The sequence below is a fragment of the Lissotriton helveticus genome, chromosome 8 (assembly GCF_964261635.1).
Source record: "Lissotriton helveticus chromosome 8, aLisHel1.1, whole genome shotgun sequence".
Lineage (NCBI taxonomy): Eukaryota > Metazoa > Chordata > Amphibia > Caudata > Salamandridae > Lissotriton > Lissotriton helveticus.
The window spans coordinates 483,607,926-483,632,328 of NC_136069.1; the positions used below are offsets into that span (position 1 = coordinate 483,607,926).

At 49.2% G+C, this 24,403-nt stretch overlaps 1 protein-coding gene across 2 annotated transcripts in view; it reads right to left on the reverse strand.

Moving 5' to 3' along the window:
- WBP4 (WW domain binding protein 4) overlaps window positions 1–24,403 on the reverse strand; it is a 218,061-nt gene that overhangs the window by 92,097 nt on the left and 101,561 nt on the right. For both annotated transcript variants that reach the window (XM_078657391.1, XM_078657392.1), the window contains exon 6: window positions 12,980–13,035. In XM_078657391.1, coding sequence (XP_078513517.1) covers window positions 12,980–13,035 — 56 coding nt within the window. The remainder of the gene's footprint in view (window positions 1–12,979; window positions 13,036–24,403) is intronic.

Below are 24,403 nucleotides of genomic sequence, written 5' to 3' on the forward strand. Positions count from 1 at the left end.
GTTCAGCAGTTAAAGCTCGAAGTTCGGTTCCAATTTTGCTCATAGTGTCATCACCCGTACGAATATGTGCCTTCCTTGATAAGAACACTGGGCATATCTGGGTCAAGGTTCTTGTACAGAATATAAAGGAGGATTAAGTGTATTTTCTCGCCTGTTCCATAAAGTATCCATAACTCTTACAATCCTTGACTTACGAATATTGCACCAAATCTAAGTACCACAATAATAATATCTGCATTATTTGATAGTACAATGACTCGATTGGAACCATTTTTGACATCCCACTCAACATGTGGCACAATCCGAAGGCCAGCTTCCTCAAATTTGCTGTTAAGTTCTTGAGCAATATGGCCTGTACCTTTTGAGTAGATCTCTGCAAGCACCAACTCCTCATTGGTAATCACTCCACTTTCAATAACTGGAAATTCAGTGTTCACTGCAGCATCACTAATGTTTTGGCGAGCTAACATCTCCAAGTTCATCTTGTTCGATGTTGATAACCAGAATTTATCTAGTTGCGCATGTATAGGTGACAAATGTATGATGCATGCAAGGGAAAATTTTCCATTTGAAATTAGTCTGATTCACTCACATACTTTGACTGATAGTCCAAGACAGCTGTCAAAAACAATGTGCAGTTCTTGCAAGGTGCACACAGACTTTGATATCTGTAGAAGAGTCTGAACTGCCCCTCCGAAGTTTGGCATGGATTTAATCCTGACCATTCGTAATTGTGACATATAGTCCACAACAATAGCAGTTTTCAATGAGGACACCTTTTCGAATTAAAATCTTCAGGTGAAGGTTTTTTTTCTAGCTCTTGTACGAGTGTGTGCTTTACTGGTTTGGTTGCAGCATCTCAATCAAATAGTGTATTTGTTGGAAGAAGATCATGTGATAATGTCCTCGATATATTCACCCCTTTCTTTTGCTACATCCATTTATGTGCTTGCAAAAGTTGTTTTTTGTAACCTGCATTGTGGTGGCTGGTTGGATTAAATTCTTACTATGACAATTAAGTGTGGAGGTTTAGCTTTAGAGATGTCAAATAGCATTTTCTCTTTCAATACAAATCTCTCCTGCTTCAGTTCTGCATATAGTTTTGATCCATGTTCCTGGACATCTAGTAGACATGTCTTTATATTGTTATCCTCATTGTTTGGTCACAAAGTGGTGTAGTAGCCCAGGCTCAATGATTTCAAAAGGGTTTCCTTGCTGCTGCATGAAATAAAGAAGCCTGTCAACATGCTTATTAAAACGTTCCCCTCTCTTTGCTACAAGTTTGTGGTGAGGAACAGTTTCACAATGGCCCATTAATTTTGCATTTGCAATCTTTCTGAAAACATTGCAAATAGAAAGGATTCCATGGTAAACTAGCTGACATAGAGCAACATATTCACTTTTAGGTGTCTAACCAACAATTTCCTTGCAGCTTTTCTATGATCTCTGGATCGTCTGTTCCAGCTTCATATCTAGAGCTACAGCATTGAACCTTCCCTCTCTGTCTTTCACCACAAAATGTCTTTGGATGAATTTTCTGTAGAGGTATGGTTTTTCCACCTCTAGTCTCTTCACTTTTTCTAAATACCAAGACCCACATCCCATGTAGTTTATGAAATCAAATTTGCTAAACACAGGGGGCGTGGCTTAGCCAGCGATCATGGCGGTCATGTAGAGCGTGAGCTCCGACCAGCCTACATGTATCCTGTCTGTGAATCCTGGCCCTGAGCATCCACGAGGGCACCCAACGCTCCCGGGCTGTCACCTGGTCTGGGAGCATCATCCGGCGGCGGCCCCGTAGCGGCTCCAGGAGACGAGCGGCAGCCCAGCGAAGAAGAGAGGCCTGCGGGGTCCGGCTGGGCCTGCAGCCGGGACCTCGATTTTGGAGCGGCCCAGGTCGGGCGCAGTTGCCGGCGGCAGTAGCCGGCGGCCGCGGGTGGAGCGCGGATCGCGCGCATTGGAGAGGAGCTGAGCGTGACTGGACCCCCAAGTTAACGAGTCTAGGGACGCCCCTGGGGAGCTGGAGAAGGAGCCGCGGTGGGACAGTGAGGGGGCCAGATTCTGGAGCGGCCGGCGGGAGCAGCCGCCATTTTGAGGCGCCCCTCCGCTCTGGTGTGAGCCAGCAGCAAGACGCTGCCGGATGGCCCTATAAGTCAGCGGAGGGCACCCCGTAGGAGCGGAGGTCGACGGGGGCCCGGTGAAGGCAGCCTGGATTGTCCGGGACGAGTCGGGGCGACCGGCTGGGTAATCGCAGCGGTGAGTCGAGCGTGCCTGGAGGAGGTCCTGCTGGGCCGAGGGCCCTTCTCAGATGTTGGGGAGCTCGGGGGCTCGATCGGGCCCCAGTGGGGGAAGTGTGTCGATCCTTGGACCCTTGGAGAGGCGTGTGCGTTGGGGACCCCTGGTGCTGCTTTGGGAGCTGCTTGGTGCAAGTACTGTCCACACGTCCCAGTCCATAGCCTTGTTGGTTGCCCGGTCTGCGGTGCTGGGAGTCTGTGTTTGTGGCGGCGTCCCCGGAACTCGGGTGGCCTACAACTAACGGCCAACGACCACTGGTCTGCCTGGTTGGCCCTGCCGACTCTGGGACCGCCAGGTGGGACGGAGACTGGGGTAGGGGAATCCCACAGCACGGAACGCTTTACACGGCCACGATGATGCGAGGCGGCGCCTGTGGCGGTCATGGCAAGCAAGGGACCTTGGACAAATTCCCGGAGGTCGGCCCGGCGCCCGGCTACGGGGGGGGGGGGGGGGGGGGTCGCAGGCCTCGGTACCCGACAATGTGGCACTGTTGGCGGCCATCACGCAATCACGGGACATGCTGGACGCCAAGATTGGGGCGGTTGGGTCTGATGTCACCCTCCTCCGCCAGGACTTATGTAATGCAGTGGAGCGCATCACTGGCGTGGAGACCCGCATTTCGGAGCTAGAAGACTATGTGTCCATATTGAAGAAAAAGGTCGCGGCTATGGAAAAACTACAAAAGGGCCTGGCTATGAGGGTCGAGGACGCGGAAGGGCGCGCCCGGCGGAACAACCTACGCTTTGTTGGCTTCCCGGAGGGCTGTGAGGGGGACAATGTGGAGCGCTTCCTGGCTCAATGGTTGGAAGGCTGGCTCCCGGCGGACACTCTATCTCGCTGCTTCGTGGTTGAGAGGGCCAATCGGGCACTTATGCAGAAACCCCCTGCTGGAGCACGCCCGCCGCCGATCATAGCCAAATTCATGAATTACTCGGATCTGGATACCATTCTGCGGCAAGCGAGAATAAAGGACTCACTCACACATGATAACGCAAATATCCTCATCTTCCCGGACTACACGAGGCTGGTGCAGCAACAGCGCCAGTCTTTTCTCGCAGCCAAGGCCCGCCTCCGCGGCCTTAAGCTCCAGTATGCGTTGCTCTACCCGGCACGGTTGCGAGTTATCTATAAATCCCGTACCCTGTTCTACGACACACCAGAGGAGGTCTTCCAATAGACGGAAGAAACGGTGAAGATTCGAGTCAACATGGCCAGGGGCGGAGAGTCTGATTCATCCTCAAGTGGAATGGCCCGGGAGGGCCTCAGAAGTCAGCATCGGCAACGTAGGAGATCACGCTCGAGCCGTGGCTCGCGCTATGGCTCAGCCTCTCGCCGGGAAGACCCTACACAGAAACAGCAAACTGATGTGCCTTGAACGCTTTGGGACTTCAATATAGGACTATGTATATGGTTGGTGCGGATGCTTAGGTACGCTGTTGTCTAAGGCTGGGAGCCCAACCCGGTCAGGGTGGGTGGGAGGGAGTAAAAGCCCCGTTCATATGGGCTGGCACTGGGGGATCCATTGGAGGGGGTGGTTCTTGTTCCCCCGTTGGGGACTAGGCTACGATCAGACTGCGACAGGTGCTTCCATGTTTGGGAGGTATGGGGTGGGGGAAGGAAGGGGGGGTTGGTGTTGGGCATGGGGGAGCTGTTTACACAAGTTTTGCTGCTTAATGATTGCCATGTACTGCACCGGCGGTGGCACAGGGACACTAGTAGTTTGTATGCTGTATTAGCCAAATGTCCACTGTTGGGGAAGGAGGGCGGGTAGGCCCTGGATCCTTGCGGGTGTTGAGCTGGAATGTACAGGGGATGTTAGACAAGGTGAAACGGGGGGCGGGCTTTCAATATGCCAAAAGGGTGGGGGTGGATGTTCTATTATTGCAAGAAACTCATCTGCTTGGTACGAAGGCGTTCTGTCTCCAGCGCTCTGGGTTTACGTACGCATACCACTCAGGCTTCGCATGGGGCTCCAGAGGGGTGGCTGTCCTTATACACCGCAGGGTTCCCTATGTACACAATAAACTCTGGCGGATACACAGGGCCGGTACGTCTTTATGCAGGGCAAGGTTGGGGGAGATAGGGTGACTTTTGGTTGTGTATATGCCCCACCGCCGCTACAGTGGTCATTGGTGGAGAGGCTCATGTCCCTTTGGGGAGCCATGCCCGATACTCTTTCCATTATAGGGGGGGGACTGGAATGACGTGATGGAGAGGTGACGCGATAGGTGGCGGAGTGTGGTGGATGCCCAGGACGGGGGGCGGGGGACCCACCACCAAATTGCATGCATTAGTCACTGGTCTTGACTGGGTAGACACCTGGAGATATAAATATGGGTCACATAGGGACTACACATACTTTTCCACAGTGCACGATTCATTCTCCAGACTGGACTACATTTTCGTTCCGAGGGGATTGGCCCATAGAGTGTTGTCGGCCGATATTCTGCCGAGGGTGCTCTCTGATCACTCGCCGATAGCTATCACTTTTAGCATAGGCCCGGCCAGACAGCCATTTCGGTGGTGCATGTCAGCCTGGCATCTGCAGCAGGACGGGTACAGGACACACATGACTACTGAAATAGACCATTACTTGACCTCTAATGCAGGTTCAGTAGACTCCCCGATTACCCTTTGGGAGGCCCTAAAGCCCACGTTGCGGGGCGTGGATATTTCCTGGTACGTGGCGGCCCAGAGGGAGAGACGTAAGGATCTGGTACAGCGCGAGGCGGAGTTAGAGGCGTTGGAGCGTAGAGGTCGGGAGGAGGGCGGTGGACCTGCGAGGCGACAGTTAGTATTGGCTCAACAGCAGTACACTGCGGTATTGTTGGAAGAGGCGCGGCAGGCCTGGCTAGCCACCCGTAGTCGTGTCTACCAGTGGGGTGACAAATCCTGCAAGATGTTACACCGCCTGTGTGAGGGCACCATGCATGCCCAGCCGTTGCCCCAGATCCTGGATCCTAGAGGGGAGCCCATACTCTAGCCCCCTGCGATCGCGGAAAGCTTTGTAGCGTACTAGGAGGGGCTGTATGCGCCCCGGGAATGCTTGGCAGGCGAGGTTATCCAGTGCTTCATAGACGATCTTCCCCCGAGAGCGGCTTCGGACGGGGTGTGGGACCTTCTGGACCGGCCCCTGTAGGACGATTAACTGGGCGCGGCGTTGGGCGAGCTGAATCCGGGTAAGGCACCGGGTCCTTTTCCAGCAGTTTTCGTGCAGCTGGGTCCGCGTCTCCGGCCGGTTGTGGAGGAGGCGCGCGAGTGCGGAGTGCTTCCACCGGACTGGCGACATGCCGAGGTTGTGGTTTTTTTTAAGCCGGGGAGACCCCAGGAGAGTCATGCGTCCTATCGCCCCATCTCATTGCTAAACACGGAAGCCAAGATCCTGGCTAAGGCCTTGGCCACTAGGCTCAAGCCCCATATCACAGACCTGGACCACCCGGACCAGGCTGGTTTTATGCCTCAGCGGGCTACTCGCCATAACATTAGGCGGGCCTAGGTCGTGATATCAGCCTGGGGGTGTTTGGGGGAGCAGGCAGCGCTGTTTCTGGCGGATATGGACCGGGCCTTTGAATCCCTGAGCTGGACATATCTGTTTGCCTTATTGCGACGTCTCAACCTCGGCCCACACTTCCTGGCGTATGTTCAGTTGCTTTACACGGACCTCACGGCCTCGGTGCGCGTTAGGGGAGCGATTTCTTGCTCGTTTCCGGTTCGGCGTGGGACGCGGCAGGGCAGGCCCCTCTCCCTATATTTGCTCGCGCTTGCCATGGAGCCTCTTGCTGCTTGGGTGCGCATTGACGCCCAACTTAAAGGTGTCTGGTGGTCGGCGGGCCTACCAGATAAAATTGTGCTATACGCTGATGATGTTTTATTTTTCCTTACTGACTTGGACCGTTCCGGGCCGCGGCTGTTGCGCATCCTACACATTTTTGGTGAAACTTCTGGCCTCTATATGAACCCAGGCAAGTCCACGCTGTGGACACTAGGCGGTCGACAGAGCGTAGGAGAGTGGGCGTCGGGCCTTCAGTTAGCAACGGGAGGGGTGAAATACTTAGGAGTCTTTATCTGAGGAAGTGGCTGTCTCCCGCGATCGCAACCTTAACCTGGTCTGGGATCGCACACGCGAAGACATGAAGGTGTGGTCTAAGATGCCGCTGACTATACACGGCAGGTCTGCCATTTTTAAGATGGTGGCACTCCCTCGCCTGGTGTACCAACTACAAAATCACCCGCATAAGATCCCGCCCCGCTGGTTCCAGCAACTTAGTTCGGCGCTGAGCGGGTTTCTGTGGGAGGGGTGCATTGCGCGTGTGGCGCTGCGGACGTGCTTTCTATCATCATATACGGGGGCTAGCCACGTCAGATGGGCTTTCATATTATCAAGCGGCGCATCTATTGGTCTTAAACGACTGGTGGTATGGCGATAGGGGAGATCCGGCCTATGCGGTTGAGTGTTTTTTGATGGGTTCGGCGTCCCTACATATGTTGTTGTACTCGGCACCGCTTCGGAGATCCCTTCCCTCTGCCACGCAGGTAGTTTTTTGTGTGTGGAGGCAAGCGTTGCGCAGAATGGGCTGGTGGAACGTGCTTACTCAGGAAACCCCCCTTTGGCGTAATGGTCGTTTGCCCCAAATGGATACGTTGTTGGGCTTCAGGGGGTGGGATGCTATAGGCATCTCTACCCTCGGCGATGTAATGTCAGGATGCTCCCTTAAATCTTTTCAAAATTTCCAGGATGAATTCGGAATGCCCCGCACCCAGTTCTTTAAATATCTCCAGTTTCGACACGCCCTAGCACCCTACCTGACTGGCCTGGAGCACCTCCCTGAGTTTAATCCACTGGAAGCCAAACTCTTTATGGGGGAATTGCCCGATAAGAAACTATTGAGTATTTACCAGACACCTGTACGTCATTGTTCCTCTGACTTGCATAGACTTAAGGCTGCGTGGGAACAGGACGTGGGGGACTTAGAAGAAGAGGACTGGGCAGAGGCCCTGGCAAGCCCCAGGGGAGCGGCAATCTCCACACGCCTGCGACTGATACAATTTCGGTACTTACACCGCGCATACTTCACTCGACAGCGTTTGTGAAGGGCAGGTATGGTTGGTTCCCCCGAATGTCTCCGGTGCGGATCGGAAGTAGGTACACTGCTGCACACGACATGGGAGTGCTCAGCGCTGCGGAGATTCTGAGATGGGGTGTTTAGATGCCTGGCTGAGGTTGTGGCCTGGGAGCTCCACAGAGATCCTAAGTTAGCTGTGTTGCATGTCATGGATGGGGTTGGGGGCAACAGGTACAAACGCCACTTATTGCTACTAGGCTTTACGTTGGCGAAACGTGACATAGCCAAATCTTGGAAGGCGCCCCAGGCCCAGTCATTGGCCGCCTGGAAGAACGGCATAGACTTCTGTATGGGGCTAGAACACCCTATATTTATAGCCAGGGGATGTCCTCAAAAACACTATAAAATTTGGAAGAGGTGGGCAGATTATCGGGGTCTGGATCTGGACCCACCACCTGAAGGGGCCACCCTCCCGACTCTTTGATATGCTGGACTTTGTAATACGAGGTTTGGTGGACATGGCAAGCTATGTATGTGGACAATAGGTTTTCTAGTGGGGTTAGCAGCAGCGCATGGGGGGGTGGGACTTGGGGGTGAGGGGGGTTATGTAGTTGTTTTTCCCTTTTTTTCCCCCCTAAAACTTGCTGAAGAAATTGCTGATTTATTGATGATGGCAGTAGACTCTGGAGGGCAGAGCTTTGCATAACATGTGTGTTCAGACAATAAAATCTGTTTTCAAAAAAGAAATTTGCTAAAGACAGTAATCAGTGACTCCACGGCCTTAACGGGCATCTCCAGATCAGCATGTACCAAGGTTTTCACTAGAGCTATCATGTGTAAAACATTTCCCCAGCACTTGCAAAGCTGATTGTTCTCCACGTTTTAGACAAACTCTACTAACTTAGTTTTCAGGTTTTCTTATTTTGAACTCAATGCATTGAACATTGCCTGGCTTTGCATTATGTCTTTTGAATGAAGTGCACCCTGTGCCTTGTTCACTTCTGCGATTAGATATGCAAAACCTAATTTGTCATTCTTGTTCCAGAGAGCATTCCAATGCAATGTTTCTACAGCCTCAGATATAATGAGCATACCTAGCAACAAACATAATGAGTTCCGCTCAATACTGATTGGACCGATTTGCTTCCAAATATTTCAGCCTCAATAAGTGCATTGTCTATGAAACATCCATTAAGATAGCTTCCTGCACAACACTACTTTTGTCATGAGGAAAACGCCAATCAACTGGATAAACATCAAATCCTATTGGATTGTTCATCGAAATGTAGGCTACAATACAGAATCCACCTTGAAAACAGCAAACTGGCAGAACAGGCCGGTCTTCAGGCGGAGAATGCACATTTTGGAATATTTTTTAGAGCTGTGTATACTGTTGAGTAGTTTGTGACTGGAGATGGTATTACTGGCAAAAACCCAACCTTCTTCAGTGGGATGATATTTTGGGAGATCAGATCATGAATTCCAGCCCACGGAGAAACAGGCTTTTCTTCATCCTTCAGTCTGCACTGAATAAGCGATATGATACATTCAGATAAATCGCATTTTCGGACCGCAGCATCAGGTAGAAGAAGATCCATATCCTCAACCACTTTGAAACTTTCTGGCAGACTGTGACGTGTTGATGGCTTGTAGTGATTTTGCACACGTAGGCAAGGCAGTTAGGTTATAAGTTTGCAGCTTTGTTTGTTTATGCCTACAGCGGACACAGCTTGCTTTCCAGCAGCGACTTCATTGGCAACGTCTTTAAAAAGCACCAAGGCTGGATGCTCCAGACAAAGCAGAGCTATCTTCAAAATCCAGACTATCAAGAGCAGCAATTGCAAATCCTTTCTTAGTAAAGTGACTTGAAAGTTGTGTGCTGTTGGATTCACAAGATTTTACAGCATGAGCTACTAACAAGTTCCTGCTCCGTACTACGTCATAACTTGCTGATACACCAATCCTATTCATTGAAGTGATTAGCTCTCTACTTTTGCACTTTTCATAGATTGCGTGGACAATCATGTGTAGCTGAATTTTCTTTTTGTCGTGATGTAATTCATAAAACATGATTTGGAAAAGACAGCCCATTTGCACAGCATAAAGCTGTTGGTTAATGGGATTGTCTTCCACTTCTTCATGCATATTTTCAAAGCCATCGTCAAAGTTGTCGGCTTCTGTTCAGAACTCAAGAACTTGATATTAAACAATGATGTAAAAAAAAATGTTAAAACAATATTAGGCATTCTTGTTGACTCTCAGGATTTTCAGAGCTCTGGGCATCACAAAATGTGTAATCAAGTCCAAATCTAAATCTTTTAGAAGGTTTCTTAAAATGGTTCCTGCTGATTTTACTGCATCCTGTTATCTTATTTTGGCAGCAAAAACTTCAGGAGTGAAATCAGCTGAGAACACCAAAAGTGGCTAATTCTTTTTGTAAGACTGACTAAAAAAGAATTCGGTCATTGTCCATATGCACCAGAAAAATCATATTTTCATTATTATGGATCAATACAGTTTCATCAATATTTCTCTGATCTCACTGAGTGTGAACCCATAGCCAGCACTCAAGAGTGGCATTGAAACTTTATTTGCTTTTTCAAAGAGTGCAAACGTAACTGAAGGCTGGCAGTTACTTTGCTGCTGGGAGCTCATTGTACATTCATATTTTCAAATGTATGCACGCGTGAAGTTCGGGTGGGCATACAAATCTGCTGCAAATACATTCACCTCGCAGTTTAGATAGGCTACTCGCCTGAAAACTTTATTGCGGAAAAAAATAGGTGCAGATAAAAACATGATTGCCCTTTGAGACTCACATACTCTGTTCTGTCGTCAATCCCTTTGGCCCTTGTTCTGACTAAACCACAGCTAACACATTGAAGATCCTCTGCTTTCTGATCAGTTGTTGGAGGTGACCGAGTGGTAGCCATCGATATTCTAAGTGAATGGGCATTAGGTTTGGTTGTCGTCACTTTCTCACTCAGAAGACTCGGATTCTTGTTGTGATTCACTGGTTTCTGCTATTTGTTTTTAGAATGTTTTCAAGGTTTTTCCATTGCATATGACTTGTAGCACTTGTTGGTACAATGATAAAATATTTGATCCTCTCCATGCATCCGTTCACAAAATATTGAAACGTAGTCTTCCCCTGTTTCTGCAGCATCTCAGGTCTCTTCTGTCCAGCCATAGTTGATGTTAGCTTTTCTTTCGGATTAGTTTGGGATTTAACACATTTTTCTTTGCTGAAGGAATGCTCAGATTTTGTAATTCGCAACACTCTGTCAGGCGGTAAAGATCCTCGGCTACTACCTGCTTTGCTCAAGTCTACAAATTTGAATCTACTGACAACCTGAAACAAAAATATTAAAAAACATTACCAATATGATGGCTAAAACACATCATTATAGAGCCATCATTTTGGAAAACGGTGGAAGGTTACTCTGAAGTTATTTTCTGTCTCTATGAAACTACTTGACCCCCAAAATCTATGTTTTGACACCAAAATGAAGTATATAGGTTTCATGGTTCCTGGAATATTACATCATCACTGCAACACATTTGCCATTTTTAAAAATGTCGTCCAGAAAAATTCGGCCCGGATTGCTTAATTACTTCTCTAACAATACAAAAACGCAAGCCAAAAATGTAAATCTCTGGACAACAATTTTCTTACGCAGGCATATAAAGGGGCCAGGACTAGAACCAACGTGCCTGGAGTCAAAGGAGTCAGAAAAAGGAAATGAGAATTAATGACGCAGAAGAAGAGTCACTGACATCACCCAGCATCTGAAGTCCTTGATTTATTTCTTCCTTTTCACTTTGTGTGGGCTGGTGCAAGCTACCGAAAGTGGCGAACTTTAGGGCTGTTGCTGCTGCCCAAAGAAACCTTGGCAATATGGGCTTGATTGAGGTTGGTACAGGAGGCATCGATACCCCGGATAGTCTCCATGGTTTGACTGTGGACTTATCCTTTCAGTATCTTGAAAGGGTTGGTTACAGTGAGCACTCTTTGGGATTGGGCAGAATCCATATCTGTGTTAATGTGTTGGGGAGAATTCCTGAAATGCTTTTCCAACGAGTCCCCATCGAATGGCCTAGCTAGGCTTTGAATTCCTATATGATGTGGTACAGAGTCATCCCGGTCCGTGGAATACCACAGATCTTGCCAGTCGGTCTCAACTCCATGTTAAAAACATGTATGGCTGAGTCGATAACTACAGAAACGAGCTTGCCTATCCTTATGATTGCCTTTGCCATCTGGTACCAGGTAATTATAGGGGACCACATTTGGTGGCCGTACTACACCAAGTGGGAAATATCCATTTAGATAGGATATTTTTTAACCACAAACCCCCTCCCCTGATCTAGCGACAGGATTCCCTTCCATTATCACTAGCTATAAAGAAGTGGGTACATAGGGTATACACCCCCTTTCTCCCCCCCCCTTTTTTAGGTCCTGAAGAATGCTACGTACCCTTCGGGGACACCTCAGCAGAAACACGTCGACCGCATTTAACACGGTGAAGGGAGAATAAGATCCCATACCACCGTCCACTTTGTTTTTAACCACCATACATTTACCATTTGAATAAACATAGCACATGGACTAATGTAATGGATTTTAAATCACTTATCACTTCCCCACGGCCATCACTTAGATTTAGAAGTGCATCCCTGTCTCCAGGTGTATGCCCGCCCTCTATCAAACCAAGTTTTTAGAGGGCGAGGACAGCCGATGATGAAGCATGACACCGGGTGGTGTGTGAGGCCAGTCCGTAACTTTTTATGAGATGCCCCCACTGGTAGTGCATCTCTACAGAACTCTGTAGACACATATAGGAATTGATTCAAGGGGCAGCCCACTTTTGTATATTCATGAGATAGTGGAGGCTGGCTCGCTCTTTGGCCACGCGCCTCTGGTTCCCACCCTCAGCAACATTGCTAGGGTTACTGTGTGTGGGCCGTATCTCCCCTAATACGGCATTAGCTGTTCATATAAATGTAGCTACATAGAGTATACTATTGTGAAAAGGGTCCATCCGTCACCCTTCCCTGTGCAAAAAGCTAGACATGAGGTAGTTTGATTTTTAGATCCACGACGCGCCACTTGCATTATAACTGAACCAGACCGTGTGTGTCCCATAGGGGACACAGGACTGTTGTCTGGACCTTGTACTTTTTATTATGTCTTGGGACCGACTGCCACAATAGTTGTTGGTGTTTGCATAAGCTTTAGTCTTACTGCCAGTTATGATCAATTAACAGTACGGCTTTCACAAATCTTCTGGCGGTTTTCATACAGGAAAAAACCATCTGTTTCTATCCTGGATATCAGCATTTCTAATTTTATTGAAGCTCTTTCAACCGGAGCATGACATTTGGTGGTATCCTCTGGCAGTGATTCTGCTGGGAAAGGATGACACGCTTTGAGAGGGGGAGCTATGTAGTCATCCTGTGTGCTCTGACGAGACTGAGGAGTCTTTAATGCACACACTTGTGCATAACCATCATCATCATCATCACCATTTTTCAAGGAAAGCCTGTTTCACAGTGTCCCTAACTTGTTTATCTGACAGTCAAATTAAAATAAAAGCAGAAAACAACATGAGATGCATTACCTTTGTTAAGTCTTCAGTACTTTTCTGAATGCTGTTTGGTTTCTCCCACCGAGATTCTAAATGGAAATAAAAGCAAATCATGAACTAAGCTAATTGTTCTGTAGTGTGAAAAACGCTAAATGAAAAAATATCAGTGAAAAAAAGAACAAAATCTAACTGGAAAAGAAAGTGAAATTAATTGTTGGAGATATGTGAAAGCCGATGTTTTGGTAGGGCAAAGTCAACTTCTCCTTCTCAATGCAAGCATATGAACGGGAACAGGATGTCTTTTACTGCACAGGTGTATACAGTCCTTTTGAGGCTCTATTACCTTTTGCCGTGAGAAGGATGCACCAAATCTTGAACCCTCAACTCAGAGTTCTTTTTGTTGTAATGCTCTTCATTTCTACCAACTACCTCCAAGCCCTCCCAATCACCTAAGTCATCAAAGACTTCTCCAGAATATCTCTGTGGATTATGTGCCTATAGGGCACAATTAATAGATGTGCCACCTCACCTGGTGTAGTGGCCGTCTCAATACCCGACTAACTGGAGAAGCAGAGACTACGCCATAACTCCAGCATAGGAGAAAAGAAGGTGAAGCTAGAGGATGTGGGACTTAACTTCAGATGACAATGGGAAGCTGTACCGTATCTGGCACTCTACTCCATCACATTCCCCTTAGCTACATCTGTAGTCTTGGCCCATTTGGGTCCGAGGACTGGTTCCAATAGGTCTGATGCTGGAGAGCGCTGTTTTGGAAATCCCACCAGCAGCTCTACCCTCACCCGGATCCATGACGTGAAATCAGTTGTCACTTCACAGTCCCTTGGCTTTTTGGAACTCCAGAAGGCCGCGTGGTAAAACCGTGAGTTTTACCATCCATACACCTCCACAGGTTACGGTACGCCTTAGAGAACGTACACCGTCGTGGAGGCTTGATCCTGATGAATGCTTAGCAAAACGCACTTTATAAGCAGAATTATGTCGACCACCAACCACTTTGAGACCAATTTGGTTGTGCCTGGTCAATTTAGCCATACAGCTAGCGTCCATCTCACCTGCTTTTAGTCTAGAACCAGGCAGGCGAAGTGTTCTTCCCACTGGGTCTGGCTGTCATGCTTTGTGTACATAGGAGTCAATTGCAACTTAGTAGCCTGGCAAACATCAAGCACGGACATCCACCAAAATGTGGAGTAGGGTGGTTTGACTGACAGTGCCTGCTGTATACTCAATTGAGGAACTAACGTAATCGCAAAGAGAAAACAGTCTTTAAGGTTAAAAGGCGCAGCGAGCAGTTATGCATAGGCAAACGTTAAGATCTAATTAAGGTCTCTATGTAGTATTTCCGAAGGTTTGCAAGGGGACATATGTGTCAAATGTTTAATAAACGTAATCACAAAAATGATCTGAACAGGAATGGTTGGTCCAGCAAACATATAGTATTTGTAAAACGTATTATAACCTGCAAGGGTATCCTGGTGCCATTCAAAAGGGCAGATAAACAACCTTTTTTAGTACACAATTCAAGGCACTGCTGTTGGATATGTCCTATAAGAATTCCAGGTGGTCAGAGGAAGAGTGGAGTCAACACCTGACTTGACCTGGCTGCTGAAAAGTTCCAAAATCATATTTATATATTCATGTGGACTAGTACCGTGTGGTTGGCTGTAATGTTGCGAAACTTGGCGATTTCAAAAGCAAACAACCTTATGACCACTCCAGGTAAGAGCTAATAATGATAGGGAATCTACGATGATGTACTGCAGGAATATTAGATCTGCCAGATGTGTGGGCCGTTGAACTAGAAGAGATAAATCAAAGGCTGTACTTTCATTGCGGCAGCACAGAAGCCCCCTTTATCATGCTTGTCATTAACATGGTGATCAAAGTCAGTTAAATTGTTAGTATATAGGCAAGAAACACAAATAGCTTCTTGTAATGATGGAACAAAACTATTCACCGGGCCAGCAGGGTCTGTAAATCAAAAGTACTTTGAAATAATGATTAGGATTGATAGTGATAGTAACTGATATGGATTCAGTGTCATAAAGCTGATTAAATACCCAAGTTGAAGCCATGAGACGATCCATGAGTTGCTTCAGCACCGCCTCCAGGGAGTATAAAACGTTAAGCTGACCTCATATGGTAATCAGTGAGGATTGCTAATTCCTATTTTAAAAAGTATCAGTAATGGAAGTTATGTCTGAATTGAAATCGAAAAGATTCCTTAACTCCAATGGATATTATACCCCTGGAAATGAATATGCTACTTACCAGTATGCATCTGTTCTTGGCATGTAGGGCTGCTAACATTCATATCTTAGCATTAGATCGCCGCCTAGTGTTGGGCTCGGATGATTGCACATTGTTGTCCTGGAAGAGTCTTCGAAGTATCCTGAGATAGGTGGCTCCTCCCCTGGACTACAGTGCGCATGGGCATCGGCTCCATCCCCAGATTGTTTTTCGCCATTGTGGCAGGAGATGGAGTGAAAGTGTAAAGGATGTCCATGCTAATGAAATAAATACAATAGTATATCTGCAGCTGCGACAGGCACCGGGGAGGAGGGCGGGCGATATGAATGTTAGCAGCCCTACATGCCAAGAACAGATGCATACTGGTAAGTAGCATATTCAGTTCGAGGCATGTGGGCTGCTAAATTCATATCTTAGCATAGAATACATAGCAGTCCCTCCATCAGCGGCGGTTGCCCGTGCCAGCTGCAGAAACCTGAAAAAGTGTCTTGAGAACAGCCTGTCCTACAGCTGCTTGCTGCTTGGAATGCACATCAACACAGTAGTGTTTTGTGAAGGTATGTGGTGTGACCCACGTGGCTGCTCTGCAAATATCCTCTAAAGGAATGTTCCCTAGGAAAGCCATGGATGCCCCCAGTTTGCGTGTGGAGTGTGCTCTGGGGGGTACTGTTAAAGTGCGCTTGGCTTTTTGATAACATATCTGGATGCACTTAACAATCCATCTGGCTATGCCTGCTTTGGAAATCGGGTTGCCTTTGTGTTGTGGTGCGAAGGCAACAAAGAGTTGTTTTGTTTTTCTAAAGGGTTGTGTTCTGTCTATGTAGTACATCAACGCCCTCCGTACATCTAAGGTATGGAGCATTCTTTCCGCCACCGTTTGCGGGTTTTGAAAGAATGCTGGTAAGTCGATAGTTTGGTTAAGATGAAACTGTGACACCACCTTAGGGAGGAATTTAGGGTTAGTGCGTAGCACTACCCTATTTGGGTGAATTTGAATGAACGGCTCTTGTATGGTGAGCGCTTGCAACTCACTGACACGCCTCAGAGACGTAATAGCTATCAGAAAGGCCACTTTCCACGTAAGGAATTGGAGCTCACACGAGTGCAGTGGCTCAAATGGTGGCCCCATCAGTCTGGTGAGAACGACGTTGAGGTTCCACACCGGAGCTGGTGGAGTTCTTGGGGGAATGACTCTCTTCAGACCTTCGAGGAAGGCTTTAATGGCGGGCACTCTGAAGACAGAGAGGTGCTGCCTGTTCTGAAGATAAGCCGCTATGGCTGAGAGATGTATCCTAATGGAAGTGTACGCCAGATTGCACTTGTAGAGATGTAACAGATAGCAGATGATGTTGGGAATAGATGCATCTAGCGGGTTGATGTCATTGGACGTACAATAGATGACAAAACGCTTCCACTTAGCAGCATAGCATGCTCTAGTAGTAGGTTTCCTCGCCTCCTTGATGATACTCATGCATTCTGGAGGTAGGTTAAGGTATCCAAACTCTAGGACTTCAGGAGCCAGATCGCCAGGTTGAGCTGTCGTGGATCTGGATGCTGAATGTCTCCATGGTTCTGCGTCAAAAGACTGGGTGTGAGGCGCAGTCTTTGATGCGGCACCACTGAGAGTTCGAGGAACGTGGTGTACCAAGCTTGACGTGCCCACGTTGGAGCAACCAGGACGAGAGTCATGGAGTGCTGCCTTAGCTTTCTTGCGACCAGCGGTATTAGAGGGGCTGGCGGAAAAGCGTATGCAAATTTGCCTGACCAGTTCATCCATATCGCATTCCCCTGCGACTGTGGGTGAGGGAACCTGGCGGCAAAGAGTCGGCATTTTGCGTTCTCCTTTGTTGCGAACAGGTCTATCTCCGGATGACCCCACTGCTGGAAGTACGGGTGGAGAACAGAAGGGTGTATCTCCCACTCGTGCATCTGATGGCTGTATCTGCTGAGCAGATCCGCCATCTGATTGTCCTTGCCCGGGAGGTGTTCTGCCATGAGGAAAATGTTCCTCTGAATGGCCCACTTCCACATGCTCTGAGCTAGATGAGACAGCTGTGGCGAGTGGGTGCCCCCCTGTTTCTGAATGTAGTACATCGCGGTCATGTTGTCCGTCCGGACTAGCACGACCCTGTTGCTCAGATGTACAATGAAGGACTTGAGCGCCATGAAGATTGCCATCAGTTCCAGATAGTTGATGTGCATCTTCTGTTGCTGCGTCGTCCATAGTCCCTGCACCGTGTAAGTGAGCACATGTGCTCCCCATCCCTGGAGGGATGCGTCCGTCGTCAGGACAATCTGCGGCACGGGCTCTTGGAACAGTCGGCCCTTGCAAAGGTTGTGTGGAGTCCACCAATGCAGAGAGTCGTATGCCCGACTGGTAACCAACACTAGGTCTGTCAATTGCCCACGAGCCTGTGTCCACTGATTCGCTAAGCACTCCTGGAGCGGGCGCATATGTAACCGTGCGTGAGGGACTATGAAGATGCAGGAGGCCATCATGCCGATCAACTGCATGAACACTCTCGCTGGCAGGGAGTGTCTCGGTCGGAATCGTTGGATCAGTGACTGAATGCTGTCGATTCTGACTTGGTTTGGCTGAGCCATGGCTGTCAGGGTGTTGATCGTAGCACCCAGGAACTGCCGGACATGTGCCGGCTGAAGATGGGATTTTGGGTAATTTAGGGAGAAACCCAGATCGTGAAGAAGGTGAATTGTAGTCGACATGTCTGCGGCGCACTGTTGCTCTGACTTGGCTTGTACGAGCCAGTCGTCTAGGTAGGGGTAGACATGGATATTCTGCCTCCTGAGGTGCGCCGCCACTGTCGCTAGACACTTGGTGAACACCCTCGGGGCCGTAGTGACTCCGAAGGGTAGGACCTTGAACTGGTAGTGCCTGCCTTGAATAGTGAATCTTAGGTATTTCCTGTGTGACGGGTGTAGTGGAATGTGGAAATAAGCATCCTTGAGATCTAAGGTCGCTAAGAAGTCTCCCTGGTTTAGCAAGGGAAGAATCTGCTGCAGTGTAAGCATATGGAAATGCTCTGACAGTATGTACAGGTTGAGGGGACGTAGATCGAGAATGGGCCTGAGAGAACCGTCCTTCTTTGGAATAAGGAAGTACAGGGAGTATACCCCTGTGCCTTCCTCCCCCACCGGCACGAGCTCGATTGCGCCTTTTTGCAGCATCGCCACCACTTCCTGCTGCAATAAGTGCAAATGCTCTGCGGACATAGGCCTTTGCCTCGGTGGGATGTTGGGTGGAGTGGATTTCAGCTCTAGGCAATAACCATTTTGGATCAGTTGACGCACCCACCTGTCTGTGGTGATGTTTCTCCAGACGGGCAGGAACTGCTGCAGTCTCCCCCCGACAGGTGTTAGGTGGTCGGGGGGCAGTGACAGAAAGTCACTGTTTGCTTGGAGTCGAGGTGCGGGAGCTGTTGTTTCCTCTGCCGCGACCTCTGTTGCTGTTATTCCTATAACCTCCCTTGTTCTGCTTAGTGAACGAGGATTGCGCCCCACCTTTGGAGAACTGGGATTGTTGACCCATCTGTCCTCTGGTGACTCCACGTGCACCTGAGCGACGAAAATTGCTGCCACGAAACTGTTGGGACTGCAGGGCCCCCATAGACTTAGCAGTTTCCGTGTCCTTCTTTATCTTCTCTAGGGTAGTGTCAACATCCGGACCAAACAGACTATCAGGATTGACTGGCTGATTCAGAATTGTTGTCTGAATATCCTGCTTGAACCCTGAGATGCGGAGCCAGGCTTGTCTTCTCAGCATAACGCTAGTGTTGATAGCCCTAGCAGCTGTGTCCGCAGCGTCAAGTGCACACTTGATGGCTGCGTTTGATATTAGCTTTCCTTCCTCAATAAGCATCTTGGTGCCTTCTTGGAACTGTGGGGGCAGGTGTTGTATAATCTGTTCTAGGGTGTCGTAGTGCGCCCTATCATAACGCGCCAGGAGCGCCTGTGTATTTGCGATGCGCCAAAAGTTTGCCGCCTGTGCAGCCACTCTTTTGCCTCCTGCCTCAAGCACTTTGGACTCTTTATCCGGGGGAGGAGCTTCACCCGTTGTCTGGGAGTTGGCACGTTTCCTGGCATTGGCAACCACAAGAGAGTCCAGTGGCAATTGTCCCCGGATGTAGACGGGGTCCGCAGGAGCAGGCCTGTACTTCTTTTCAATGCGAGGGTTGACCACTCTAGCCCTCGTAGGCTCCTTAAAAATGTCTCCAGCATGTTTGAGAACACCTTTCAGCATAGGAAGTGTCTTTACTGTCCTTTCAGATATGGCAAAGGTGTCAAAAAGGAAGTCTTCCTCAACCGGGTCGGCATGCATGTCCACATCATGATTGGCCGCCGCCCGTTCAAGTAGTGCATGAAATCCTGCTGAGTCCTCAGTCGGGGATGCACGTGGATTAAAGGTCTGCGGGTCTTGGCCCGCACCTTGGGTGTTCTGGTCACCAGTGTCGTCGTATGAATCTGGTTGGACATCAGGTTCATCGATGGGGAAATTGTACTGTTCATCCTCATCATCTTCCTCACCCACAGAGTGTTCTGGGGAGGGAGTAGGGCTCCGTCTAGGAGGAGGCGGAATCGGTTCCGTGAGGCCTAAGGCGTCAAGGGGCACCCTCTTCTTCTTCAACGGGATGACGTAGGGGTCCACCGGCTCCGAAGTGATCTTCCGTTTATAGAGTGTCAGCTTGCCGGTGGCAGCATCGATGAAATGCTCTGAATCGTCTTCCGATTCGAATACACGACGTGGAAGAGGGTCAGGCAGCGAGGAACCCTGTTTCGGAGCCGATTTCGTCGAAAACGCTTTCGGCGCCTCCTTAGGTGGCAAGAGAAAAAGGAGTTTCCCAGAAGGCTTAGCCGGAGCGTCCTTTTGCGGCTGCGGTGATGGCATCGGAGCCGATGGAGCAAAGGCTTTCTCCCTGATTCTCTGCAGTGACTCCGCAATGGGGGACGGTACACTGCCAGTGGGTTTCGTCGCCGACAAGGATGCTTTGAGCGGTCCCTCGGATCCGACGTCCTCGCGGGCCTTGTGCGGTTTGGGCGCGGAAACCTTCTTCGGCTCCTCCGAATCTTGAGGCCGGGGCGCAGACTTCTTGGGCGTAGCCTCTCTGGAGCCGACCTTGGCGGGCTTGGACGGCGCCGGAGCCGCTGATCCGTGCCGACCATCTTTCTTGGGGGCCCCTTCCTCGGGCGTCGGCTTCGATTTCGGAGCATCGGAATCGACAGACTTCCTCGGCTTCTGCGGACCGGAGGTCGACGGAGCCGACGGGGTGACGGGCACCGACTTCTTCACAGGCACGGCAGCCATCTTAGGGACACTCGAGTCCTTTGGTTTCAGTTTCGATTTCGGGTCGGCCATTTTAGGTGTTGACGACCCCGACGGTTTCAGTTTCGTTTTCGAAACATCGCGCCCAGCAAGTGAGTCCGTAGCCGGGCCCGAAGGCGGGGCTGTGGCTTGCGGCAACGGGTCCAGGGTAAGGCCGACAGGCGATCCCGTGTCCCGGTCGGTATCCTCGAAACTTTCGGGGCAGAGCTCGTCCGCAGAGCTGTCCGCCGCGGCCCCATAAATCTCATCGTCGTCTCCTACCTCTTCGACGTATTCGAGGGCCTGACCCGCGACTCCGTCGTCGTCTCCCGGATCCGCCTCGACCTCCGTCTGTGATGGGGAGATTTGTAGAAGGTGACCCTGGACCTCTTCTTCCGGGTCGCCGAAGATGTTCTCCGGATCTGGGGCCGCTTGCCTAGCTTCCAAGCGCACCGCGCGCCGAAGCTTGAGAGTTTTCTTGGAGCGGAACTGTGCACAGGCCTTGCACTTGCCGTCGTCGTGGTCCGGTGAAAGGCACTTGTTACACACAGGGTGTAGATCGATGTGTGGGTACTTGGACCCACAGAGCGGGCAGTACTTGAACGGGCTCCGCTCCATGTCCGTAAAGGCTTGCTGTCGTGTCGCGATGAGAAGGCCTCAAAGTTTAGAAAGCGAAGAAAACTCCGCTTATTCCGGCTTCAAGAGACGGAAGACTCGAGACCGAGCGCAGACAATACCGACGCAAGAAAATCGAGGCCTTTTGGCCGGTAAAAGATAGTTTTACTTGGTTCCGACAGTAAGACGTCGAGACCACATCCGAACCCAATGGCGGAAAAAAACAATCTGGGGATGGAGCCGATGCCCATGCGCACTGTAGTCCAGGGGAGGAGCCACCTATCTCAGGATACTTCGAAGACTCTTCCAGGACAACAATGTGCAATCATCCGAGCCCAACACTAGGCGGCGATCTAATGCTAAGATATGAATTTAGCAGCCCACATGCCTCGAACATAATTAATTACAATGCGGCTCAAATTCATAGTTTAATGCGGAACTAGGAATACAATTAGATGGTCTAGGATATCCCCTTTAAAATGGTGAGACTCAACAGTGGTTGACAAGGGTAAAGAGAAGTGATGATGATTACGACTGAGAAAGTCAGTGGTGTCCAGGAGCACAGTAAGCTGGCAAGTTTAATATAACTTAATGGGAAGTTGGTGAGGGATGGAATGAGCTACTTGCTTACCTGAGAACATAGGTTGGTGGTTGTAACTGGCTGCACCTAATTTCCTGACCACAGCAGGGCTGCGGGTGGGGCACAGACAAGCTTGCCTTAGGCACGTTTTTGGCACATTGGGCTGCTGATGCCCTTAATAAGCCCTGTCTGCACATTGCAGGTAATCCAGGACCCTAGAGAGTGCACTTGCAAAACTGCCAGCTCCACAGTAACACAAGGGAGAGGAGGGAATCCAAGATGGTGTAGAGGTTCACGACCCAGAGAATGGCCCGCCTCCTGATGGATACTTCAAATCACAGAGTCCTCACCTTAGAACCACCTCCCCCGACCCCCGAAATGTGCTAGACTGGATCTGGAAACTTTTTGTAGCAGCGGTTCTGTGTGCCATGCAAATCTGAGTAAGGAAAGAAAGTTTTATAAAAAATTCTAGTTAGTAAAAATGTGTTTGTCTGTGAAATACCATATACGTGGATATCACCAGCACTGTTGGTCGGTATTGTGCTATACACATGGACATTTGGGAAAGTCAATATAGAAGGCTTTCTGAGATGCAGGAGATGTCTGCTCCCCTTAATCAAAATGTAACTTTATATAGTTAACTCAAAACTTTACCTGAGCCAATCGCTTAGTGACTTTATGCAAAAAGCTGAATCTGATTTAACCCCCATACAACAACGGTGGTGAAGCTGACCGTTGCCGGAAATGTGAGCTAAAAAAGTGAAAAAAATGTTGTGTGGTGCCCCTGGCGGGCACTAGGGTAGCCTGGGTAAAAAACACAAATGGTATTTCCAGCTGCTGCGCGCCCACTTGCAGGGAACGGGTGAGACCAAAGTGCACCCCCCGCGGCTCCCAACTTTAAAAACCAAGAAAGAATGAGTAGGCACCGAGGCCCAAATAATATATAACAAATATACAAAAAAAGTAAATAATAAATGAGTGTCATTGAATCGCTCCAGATGAAGATAATGCCCTGCGAGGGCTTTTTGGCTATGTTTGGGATTCTGGTGGTGCCCCTAGGAGGGGTAGGGCACCATAAAGCATTCTTTTTTTTATATCGGATTGGCTGCAGGGAGTGCAGCAGCACACTACCACCACAGTAAGTCTTCCTAGCCCATGACCCACAGTAGAGCTTATCATATCTTTTCAAAGCACTTAAAGCTGAAGCTGTATGTTCTTCAGCTGGAGTGCAGTGTTCACTTGGGGTGATGAGATATAGGGGTGCAGTTTACGGCCTAAAAAAGGTTTTAAGAAAAGACTTAAAGGCAGATTGATGATAATGACGATCACTTATTTAACATTGCAATGTGTTTATTTATAGTGCACTTGATAATTCTAGGTCAGGACTAGAGGCAAGGATTATGCTTTCTTTTCTTCGCTTTTCAAACTACAAACCCCATGAACACTTGGTATAGAAAAGTTCATCACAGGTCAAACAATTAGGGTACATATGGCTCCATTATAGTCCCTTGCCTATGTAATCTCCTGCTCTTTATTCGCTGCTCCTCGTAGCCGTCAGCTAAGTGCCAGGAAGTATTTTTGATTTTTTTTTGCTGCTTTTGAGAGCGATTTACATGTTTTTCCTCTAAGGCGATTCTACGTGGCGGAGGCCTACGAGGGCATTCGTCTTGCTGAAGCATGGCGGGGCGGTGTGGTGCAGTCCTCCAACGGCTAGGGGCGCCCATACATCTCTTCTTAGACTTTTCTTGTTAAGGCTTGCCGGGCGGCTGCTACGATCACATTGTTCACATAGCGATTGGATCAGAGCTCGCGGCTGGCCGCCTCTCTAAACCTGCCCCGGGGTATGGACTGTTACGCCTCTCACAAAGAGATCTGCACTTTGCTGATAGGCACCTGAGTTATTCCTTGCGAACGTGTGAGCACTTATGCCCCAAGCCAGGGTACGTATCTGATGTCATTGACCTCATATACATCAGCGCATTTTAAGTGCTTTAAAAAATTGCACAGTAGCCCTCTGCAGGGAATTGGGGACACTGCACCCAGGGCCATAACAGTAGAATTGGGAAAAAACAGCTTAGCTGTTTGCTAAATTCCCTACCTGTATCTCTTATTAGCCCTGTGAATAAAAGGGCGGCTAGTGTCCCCACACTCATAACAGTGCCTGCTCAGGCCCCTTCTTACCTGTAAGGTATCACCAGCCCAGAGTGCCTCTGCGATGCAAAAAATTTGCAACTCCTATATGGAGGAGGAAGAGGTTACCTACCTGCTCACTGACGAGGACTTCTGTGAGGTCATAGATGCCTCCATCCAAAGGACGGTCTTGGAAGCCATGGTGTCGCTGGAGCAAAAACAATTTATTCTGGCAATGCAGTGCTTTCGTGCCCTCGATCCTAGAGGTAAAACCTAAAGGGTCATCCACCCTTAATAAGCCTACGGGCATACCCAAGACGCCCCAACCTTCTGGTAGGAAGCGAGCAGCCATGGATTTAGACGCCTTTGACCACCTGATACGTGCATTCCTGGGTCATAATTCTCTAGACCCTATCAATGCTCCCACACATCCTGACTTAAGTCCAACACCCTCACCTGCTCCCCAAGGGCCCTCCTCACCGGACAGTGATCAGTCAACCCCCTAAGAAGAGAGGATGTGGAGCCAGAAAGACACTGGCGCCCCCAG